General features: G+C 37.8%; 2 protein-coding genes across 2 annotated transcripts in view; one reads left to right on the plus strand and one right to left on the minus strand.

Annotated features, from left to right (window-relative positions):
* The window catches only part of Sec13 (nuclear pore and COPII coat complex component secretory 13), a 7,245-nt gene extending 579 nt beyond the window's left edge, over positions 1–6,666 (plus strand). Inside the window, exons 2-7 of the mRNA XM_043030491.2 lie at positions 3,281–3,454; positions 3,622–3,760; positions 4,784–4,917; positions 5,035–5,289; positions 5,546–5,689; positions 5,978–6,666. Of these exons, the coding sequence (XP_042886425.1) occupies positions 3,281–3,454; positions 3,622–3,760; positions 4,784–4,917; positions 5,035–5,289; positions 5,546–5,689; positions 5,978–6,067 (936 nt within the window). The 3' untranslated portion in view covers positions 6,068–6,666. The remainder of the gene's footprint in view (positions 1–3,280; positions 3,455–3,621; positions 3,761–4,783; positions 4,918–5,034; positions 5,290–5,545; positions 5,690–5,977) is intronic.
* Positions 6,667–7,485: 819 nt separating this feature from the next.
* On the minus strand, positions 7,486–9,830 carry LOC122262501 (fatty acid-binding protein). Its single transcript, XM_086530500.1, has 3 exons — positions 9,633–9,830; positions 8,567–8,668; positions 7,486–8,344 (listed from the first exon to the last, which is right to left on the minus strand). The coding sequence occupies exons 1-3, from the start codon at positions 9,777–9,779 to the stop codon at positions 8,288–8,290; spliced, it is 306 nt and encodes a 101-aa protein (XP_086386626.1). The 5' UTR covers positions 9,780–9,830; the 3' UTR covers positions 7,486–8,287.
* Positions 9,831–10,000: the final 170 nt, after the last annotated feature.

Consider the following 10,000-nt stretch of genomic DNA (forward strand, 5'->3'; position numbering starts at 1 on the left):
AGGAGGTATACCCGCAATTGCTTCTCAATGATATGCATTTGGAGACTAAAAGGGGATCGCACGAGAGTATATTCTCATGTTGGTAAATATTCCGAATAACACTGCGTCACTAAATACTACAAAAGTGGTATCGATGGATTCCTCTCAACCTCAACTGTTCTTATATAGTGGAAATGATGCGCGCTTCCACCCCTGGACCCCACAATCTGGATCACTTTTTTTAAGGCATTTCGTGCTACCTCGTCCTACTTCAGGGCATAATTCTTTTGTAAAATCTTAACCCAATTACATACCTAACTTTGCCTAGTTCTGAATGAAGCCCTAGCCAAAGAGGGGCTACGCCCTTCCCTTAGACTCCCCCCTTTATATGGCACTTCGTGCTACCTAGTGCTACTTTAGTACATATTTCGTATGCAAAAGCTTGACCCAGTTACCTATCTCACTTTGCCTAGTTTTGAAGTCAACATTTGCCAAGAGGGGGCTATACCCCCCTGTGGACCTCCCCTATTCAGGGCACTTCGTGATACTTGTGATACGTAATTAGTTCTGTAGATAAAAATGCCGCGACCACAAATAACTTTCACAATGCGCCATGATGACAGCAACTGAGTCTTCGTCTCATATACTCCTCAGGATAGGAAACTAGGACCGATAATGACGCGACCACTCAAAAGAAGGTACTCTATAATTATACTGTAAACAATGGGGAATATTTACTCTCATGTACTTTCTACAATTTAAAATCTATTCTCCACGTGTTGTATACTCACTATTATGCGAGCGTTTCAATAGGAATTCCGCCTGCACACTATCTGGCAGTGTGCCTGTGGATTCAAATGTTTGGTAAATTTTCCAAATAATGCTGTTTTACTAAATACCACAAAAGCAATTGATGGATTCCTCTCACCCTTGACTATTTATATATAGTAAGTATTACCTGCAATTCCATTGCTAGAGCCCAGATTGTGGGGTATAGATGTGGAATTACAGGTGATATTTACTATATAGGAATAGCAGAAGGTGAGAGGAATCCATTGATACCACTTAACTGGTATTTAGTAACAAGGCATTATTTAGAAATTTTATATATAAGATAATATATGCAAAGTATTATGTAGTAAATATCTAAAATGATCATAGGCTATAGATCTTTGTCAGCCCCCCAAAAAAAAACAATGTTACAGGCAATACTCTGGTTTGGCTGCCATTGTTCCTCAGATAGTGTGCCTGAGCCTGCCCAAAAGGGTGATAATCCTTGAGCGAAACCCTGTACTATGAGATGTAAACAGTAAAACAAATGTGAATCAATGTTGTTATCCTGTATTAAAATCTTGAAAATGATTTGTAATACCCTATCCTACCCTGCTTGAACTTGTCCTGCATTTTTAATTACAACAAAAACTTTTTTTTCTTCTATTTTTGTAATATTCAATCAATAGATCTCTATAAGATAGCACATGGTAGGTGTGTAGATTGCAGAAAGTACTTGTATTTGCCCCTCGTGCTTTAGTTCCCTCAAGCACTTGCTGTGGCCTCCATACCTTTGGCCCTCTGGTAAATAGACAACAAATTTCCATTACGTTAATTCTAGCAAGTAGAGCTTATGAACCAATATGGTACACCCAAGATATTTTTTCAAAATTTGGGAAATTTTCAGTTTACCCTATTTGTGTGTTGTCTTGCTATCCTTTTGTTGTTTTGTTTACAATTTAAGTTTATTGAACTATGCATGATGTCTACTTTCTTTGTATAGCAGTTTTAGTATGTAGAAACCAGCTCAAAACTTGTCCAGAATTGAACCAGATGAATTGATGCCATGGGCTCCATGGTGCGCACAGTGGCAAAGGCTAACAACTGCCCTCTTATATATTTGGCAAGATTGAATTTAGACTAGTTCCTTAAATGATGATAAATTAGAAAGGATGTTTAAGAGCAATATCAATCTATTGCAGACAGGATAGATTTGCTTGCCCAGTGCCCTGGACAGGCACTAGTGCTACCTTTGTGGCATGTCAGATGGGTTTTATTTTAGAGTGAAGCAGCTTCATGCAACCTTTCATGCTCTCTTCCATTCACTCAATGTAAAATTACAGCCGTTTTCATGTTCATCATTATTTTGGTACTCTACTGTTTGTACCATATGGCAGGCTCTATCAATGTTACAGATGGCAAAAATTGTAGTATAGGGTTCATATCAGCTTACTGTTTTCTTTCTACTTCTTTGATATTCATATTCGTGTACTGTCGTAAACAAATATGAAAAAAAATAATTATCCACAAGGAAGCAAGCATTAACCCAATCCCGACGGGCCCGTCAAGAAGTGGCAATCCCCTACGCCGGGCCTATGCAATATTGCATCGGGAACGTCACACTGGTGTGTCGCCCTGTCATCAGACATTTAGCCATGTCACACAGGTGTGACACACTGTCATCATTGGGTTAAAAGGAAGGAAGGAACCAGGTGTTTGTGACTGTGAGTGCCACAGCACAAGGCAGTCTTACTGACACAGGTGCATATTGTAAACACTGTGCATGGTTTGAGTCATCTTCCTCATTTCATTTTGCCTGCACATCTTGTAATGTGTGCTTTGTTATCAAAGATATTCAGAATTTTCAGATATCATTACTGAAATCCTTATTTGAATATGTTTACAGTATCTCTGACATTCTTCACCATAATTTGTGCAATGGTTTCATAATTATTAGTTTTAGTAGATCTGTGAATTCTTAAAGAAATTCTTTAACAATTGCAAGTAGAAAATGAAGTTCTTTCATTTAAGAAAATAAATCTAAAACAAAGCTGTGGGTTAAGATTACTCCAGTTGTCAATTTGGTTCTAATTTTTATTTTTCTTGATCATCATTATCAGGCAGTTAAAAATGGAATTGTAGATGCATTAAAAACAAACTATTTCTTAATGAACTTGGAATCACTCTATATGGTAAAATGTAGATTTCAGCAAGATGAATTCATGACATCAGTTGGATAGCTGTTAGTTTGGAATATGAAGATAAGATAAAATTAAACTCATTCTAGAGGCCTCAGAAACATAGAAGGAAATTACACGCCTATTTCCCCCTAGAACGACTAGCCATAGTCTGCTCTAGGCTTTTATATGAATTTTGTAAGACCAAAAGCATATAATATTTATTTGTCAAATAATAAATTTCTGTACTTATAAATGATAATGTATTGTTAAATCATGTTATTGGAATTAGTGGCTCTCTTCTGCCTGCATGGCCTTTCTCCTCCTTATACATGACTGGCCTCTCTCCCCAGGTGTCTGTCATCAGCAATGTTGAGACGGGCCACGATGACATGATTCACGATGCTCAGATGGACTTCTATGGGACCCGGCTGGCGACCTGCTCCTCAGACAGGTCGATTAAGATCTTTGAGGTCAAGGGCTCCACACAGACTCAGATTGCTGACCTTCGAGAGCACGAGGGCCCAGTGAGTGTTTTTGTTTTTAAGTTAAGACAAAAAGAAAATTTTCATGGATATTGTTTTTGTTTTTTTTATATATACCATACTCATATTTGCTCTTTAACTATTATTTCTCTTAAAAGGAAGAATCCATTTCTTTGTCCTGATTTCATTTCTTATTACCTTATTTTTAGGTATGGCAAGTCGCCTGGGCACACCCTATGTATGGCAACATCCTCGCATCCTGCAGCTATGACAGAAAAGTTATCGTTTGGCGAGAGGACGGTCACAAGTGGAAAAAGATATACGAGTATGCCAACCATGACTCCTCAGGTGAGAAACCAAGCACTCATGATAGGGAGAAGGATTGAAGGATTTTGTAAGGATGCTTAGGATGTGTTTTATTGGATCCTTTGCAATAGTGGTTGTATGGAGACTGCCCCCCCCCCTATATACACTCACCCTAAAATAATGCCATGCAAAGGGTTGAAAATCTTTTAGAAGTCAGTGTGTTTATAGTCGCTTAGAACAGGAATCTAGACTTACATCTAGATGGTGCCTTATCCACCTTCTTGACAGTCTTGGTCACTAAAAGTAGTCTAGATGGGGTTGAGAACAGTAGAAAATGTATATCTCTAATAGGTATGACTTCATGATAAACACAATATTTTTGTATTCGGATGTATCAGATATACAGTTTTATTAGGTAGAATCATTCCTTTTTTACTGTTTTTTTTCCTGTAACAGAAAGGGAGAGGTCTTGAAAAGAAAACATTGTATAGTTCTGTTTCCTCTTGTTCTTTTTTTTTCTCTTCTCTTATTTTCTCCTTTTTCTCCTCCTTTTTCTCTTCTCTTCTTTTCTCCCCTTTTCTCCTCCTTTTTCTCTCCTTTCCTCTCCTCTCCTATCTTCTGCTCTCTCCTCTCTCTCTCCTCTTCCCTTCTCTCCTCTCTCCTCTCTCCTCTCCTCTCCTCATACTTCAGAAAACATTTATTGTAGGATGCTGAATTTAAGTTCATGTTTAAGGATAAGTATTACATTTTGTATTGATAACAAGAAAAATGCATTCGCAGCACTAAAACAAGTGGAGGTCAGCCAATTGGGGGGATCAGCCTTTTGGATTTAAAAAAAATGTTAATGCTTATAAGAAAGTTAATATTTATTGTAGACAGCTGAATTTGGTGTTTTTTTCTGTGTGTGTGCAAGTGTAAGTGTATGTAATATCTGGAATAAAATATGAAAGTACACTTTGTAATTTCCATATGATTTAGCATTGATCATGCAGAACTCTCATATTTCTTATCATCTGCTTAAGTCTTGTAGGATTAATGTATCTTTTCTTCCATGCACCTCAACAGTTAACAGTGTGTGCTGGGCCCCCCACGAGCATGGACTAATCCTGGCCTGCGCGTCCTCTGATGGCTCTGTGTCCATCTTGACTTACACGTCAGCACATACCTGGGAGAACAAGAAAATTACCAATGCACACTCTGTAAGTTCTCCTTGTTGATGACTTGTCTGATTCAGAAATAAGCTTTGTGAAGGCAATATTGGGATTAATTTTGATCTGTTTGTTATTCATTATTTTTTCCCCCTTTTCCCTTCCCAGATTGGTTGCAATGCAGTGAGCTGGGCACCAGCTGTGGCTTCAGGCTCAGCTGATGGCTCTAGCAGAACGGCCTCGTCTGTGCAGCGTATTGTGACAGGCGGCTGCGATACCTATGTCAAAATCTGGCGATTTGATAGCGGCACAGGGGAATGGGCTGAGGAGAGTAAGTTGGAGGGCCACTCGGACTGGGTTCGCGATGTGGCTTGGGCTCCTTCCATTGGTCTGCCACGCTCCATAATTGCCTCCTGTTCTCAGGTAAGTTATAGAGATATGGAAATAAACTTGCAAGTTTAAGTAATGGATGTCAGATAATGTCAGATACAAGGTTGTGAGATGATTGATCATGGTTGTCATATTATTGAGTCTGAAATATGAAGCACTTTTTATTATACTCTTATTGAAGTTATAATAGTTTTTATTCTTTATTTTCCTTTTTAATTTTTAACATATTCATACCCAGCTTTCTGCTCAAAACAAATAGCAACCTTATTTTTCACTGCCCTTCCAACAGGATCGCCGAGTGATCATCTGGATGAATGATGGTGTCACAGGCACTTGGCAGCCACGCGAGCTCAACACCTTCGATGACGTCATTTGGCATGTGAGCTGGTCTGTCACAGGCAACATCTTGGCTGTGTCGGGTGGGGACAACAAGGTGAGGCTTCAGCCCTGGAGATGGGAACTTGTAGTGCACAGGGGCTAAGGACACCGAGTGCTTTGTTTTAAGTTGGAAAGATTTTATTATTTTTACATAATTCTCTTCCTCATTGTTTTTTTGTTCTTTTTTGCTTGATTATACTATCAAGTGGTTATTACTGATTTCTTTGCATTTATTTTTATGCCAGTAATTATATGACATTCTTAATGGTGGTCTTATTTCTTAACTAGGAAGTTAATTTGCCTTCTTTTCTTCTCTTTAACTTGTGTCCTCTTTATCTGATAGGTGAGCCTGTGGAAGGAGACACTGGAAGGCCAGTGGGTATGCCTCAGCGACTCGGCCAAGGGCCACTCGGGAACGGAACGCACACTCTAACAGAAGACAAAACAAAACAAAATGAAGGAAATGCGCTCCCTCCTCGCTTTACACTTAGGAGGGTTGGCCAAGCTGAACCATCTTAGGGTTGTGTTCAAGAGGTCAAGATATTACAAAGCCTTTTATATTTTTTTCCCCTAAACTTTTGTTATCATCTTTATTTTATTTTATTTTTTATCTTTTTTTTTTTCTTCTTTTTTATAATATAAGGTTATAGGTTAAAGACCAGAAACCAGTGTTATGTTTATGCATTTAGTTTAAGGTGGGAATCTTTTGTTACTTGTCTGTTAACACTTTTTTTTTCTTCTTCCACTTCTACATTATTATTATTATTATTATTATTATTATTATCATCATATCAATTTATAAAATGTGTAAATTAATATTGGATCACATTGCAAAAAAATTCCAAGATTGCATTCTCTCATGCTTCTCCAAAAGGAAAGTCATTTGGATGGTTCCCTTAATAAGTCAATCAACCTTCAATAGGGTTTCGTTAGGGTCTTTGTTTTTGTGGTCTCTGTAAAGAATTCTAGTGATAATATTTTATTATAACTCGCCATAGCTATATGTATAAGGGAAATAAAGTGTTTTGGAATCTTAATGTTTTATCAAGTCCTGTACCTGGAAATGTGCAACTTGGCAATGTGAGACTGATATATATACAACATCAAGGCCCCTTGCAAGTCTTCCTCCTTGAAATTGCAGATTTTGAAGCTAATGTGAAATTGTCGTAAAGGTTGAGGTAAACTTTGAGAGATGATAATAAAAATAAGGTCATGATTATATGCCTAGCTTTTCATACAGTAATTTTCATTTAATGAAGAATTCTGACTAACTTTTCTTAAATGAATTACAGGTGGACTAGAATATTACAAATATTTTGCTTTTATTTAAAATCTTTTTGGTTTTCAGTAGGATATCTCTGAACATTTTCTCTTTTATAAAATCATTATAATAAAGGGCTTTAAAAAATACTTTAAAATTACTCTTCATTTAAAGGTCATTTAGCAATACATGCTCACAAAATCATACACATGAAGAGATATGATAGTACAAAAAACGACCAAACTTTAACCACACACTGCGGAACTTGGTTTCAAAGGTCTATGTTATATACAAGCAAAACGAATTTATCTTGTCTAGGGTTCCAGAATACCATACAAGTTGATGCACAAACTTAAGGTAACTTGTGAGGTCAATGTTATTTTTTTTTTAAAGTCCCAAGGCAAAGAAGACTACACTATAGAAGGAAATGGAAAAAATATTTAAGTAATTATTACGTGAAAAAAACAGGCAAAAAATAATTGAGGGTGCATAAGTGTAAATGTGTCAAAATGCCAGAAATCCGGTACAGTATTTACTCATTAATGAAATGCAATACGTGAAATTCTCATAAGATGGTGATAGACTGAGATAGTGTAACTTTCTTTATTTTAGCATTTGCATGTATGTATACAGTACAGGAAAAATCCGCATTTTAGTATTCAGTAAATTCCACAAAATAAACTTTCTGGAATATAGTTTTTCAAGTAACCACATTTTTATTTATACATTTTGCATATGCCTTTTATTCAAGTCAAGAGAGTATCAACGGAAAATACAAATTATGTTAATATCAAAAAGAGGTAACAAATGTCTGTGTAGGTCAATATAAGCACTGATAGATTTCACTTCTCATTATTGAACTGTATTTATTTTTCTGTACATCATGTTCTCAAAACAATGAGTCATCACATTTAAGAAAGGCATAAAAGTGTTCTGTTGTGTAATCCACGAACAGTATTTGTAAACAAGACCTTGTCCGTTTTTATTTTCTCCTTCTCCCTCTACCCTTTACCCTTTCTCTTCCCCCTCTTCCTCCTCATCTCTCTCCTCTGCCGCCTCCACCCTCTACTTTCCCCTGTTTTCCTCTTCCACCATTTCCTTCTTCCTTTTTTTGCGTCTCCTTTTCCTCCTTCCTATTTTCCCTTTCCCTCTCCTCCCCTTTCTCCATCCTCTCTCCTTCTCGCTTTTCTCCACCCGCTATCCTTCTCCCCTTCCTTGTGTCTATTCTTTCCATGTACATGTACTATGTGCATTATAAATGTTCTATGCTAACAAGAAACTTGCTAAATACTTCTGCGCGAACAAGGCCGAATTCTCGTTTAAAAAAAAAAAAAGAATGCCTTTTCACTCCCTGGCAACCCAGAACGTGGAGGGACTTCAATAGACGTTGTTCTAAAGTCTCTTGAAGTAACGATGGCAAACTGTACCTGATTCCACATGAGTGATTGTCTGAAAAGAAGGGAAGTCAATTAATATTCGATACACAGAAGTAGGTAGGGATGAAAATTCCACAAATTCGTTCGTCGATTTTTTAAAAGTCAATAGGCAAATTCGGATTTTCGAATCATATTCTCTCAAACATTTAAACATGACGATAAATATTTCTCGACGTTCCTGTTTCATGTATTACCTGTATTTCTTTCCTTTATTCGTTTAATCTTTAATACATACCATAATCAAACTCTCCTCTGTGAACTGTCGGATTACTTCTGTCGTGTATGTGTCTGATTTCTGAGTCTGCATAATCCTGTCGTCTTCAATTGTGAAGACATTCTGAAAGGGGAAAATGTTACTTCACTACCGCTGGCAACTGCACTCATTTAGTGTTCTTGATCTGCCAAGAAGACCAAATTGCATTTTCTGATCACGGATTACATTGTTTTCGGGAAATATGTCATTTCAGTGTTGAACTATAAAGATCAATATATATATATATATATATATATATATATATATATATATATATATATATATATATATATATATATATATATATATATATATATATATATATATATATATATATATATATATACATATATATACATATATATGTGTGTGTGTGTGTGTGTGTGTGTGTGTGTGTGTGTGTGTGTGTGTGTGTGTGTGTGTGTGTGTGTGTGTGTGTGTGTGTGTGTGTGTGTGTGTGTGTGTGTGTGTGTGTGTGTGTGTGTGTGTGTGTGTGTGTGTGTGTGTGTGTGTGTGTGTGTTTTTTTGTGTGTATATATATATATATATATATATATATATATATATATATATATATATATATATATATATATATATATATGTATTTATATTTATATTTATATTTATATTTATACATACACATACATATATATGTATGTATATATTTATATATATATATATATATATATATATATATATATATATATATATATATATACATACATACATAAATATATGCTCTTTTTTAGGGAGGAGGTGTCGTTATGTTACATACATAATGTAATTGGAGATTTCCGATGAATTATACGCAAGTGGACTATTAACACTAAAAAATACACAATGCCCCTCCTCCTTCCACACCCTCCCACCCATTTCCCATTCCTCTTTCTCCCTCCTTCCCTTATTCACCCTCCCTCCCTCCCTCCCTCACCAACCCCCCACCAACTTTCCCTTCCTCTTCCTGCCCCCCCCCCCCCACCCTTCCACCCAGCCTCCACCCAGCCTCCACCCACCTCCGCAGCCCCTCCCACCCCCTACCCTCACCCACCTGTGCCATGCCGCCCATGGTCTCGGTCTCGACGGTCTGGCCCGGTTCGAAGACGTACTCGACGGTGCGGACGAGGGTGTTCATGCGGATGGTCCACGTGTCCCCGTCGCGCCGCACCTCCACCACGGGACTCGACGCTGCCACCATCTTGCGCGGGATCAGGGGCACTCCTGAGGGCAGGGGGGTGGAGGCGGGTGAGACGGGCAGGTAGGTCGCGAGAGGGGGTTTGCAGGCGGGTCAGGGACAGCAAAGGGAAGGCCGCGAGAGGGGGGAAGGTAGGCCACAAGAGGAAGCAGGCAGGCCAGGGGCAACAAAGGGAAGGCAGGAAGGTCAGGGGCAGCAAAGGGAAGGCAGGAAGGTCAGGGGCA

Source organism: Penaeus japonicus, unplaced genomic scaffold, assembly GCF_977035675.1.
Source record: "Penaeus japonicus unplaced genomic scaffold, GWHDUDI00000001_assembly GWHDUDI00000033, whole genome shotgun sequence".
NCBI lineage: Eukaryota > Metazoa > Arthropoda > Malacostraca > Decapoda > Penaeidae > Penaeus > Penaeus japonicus.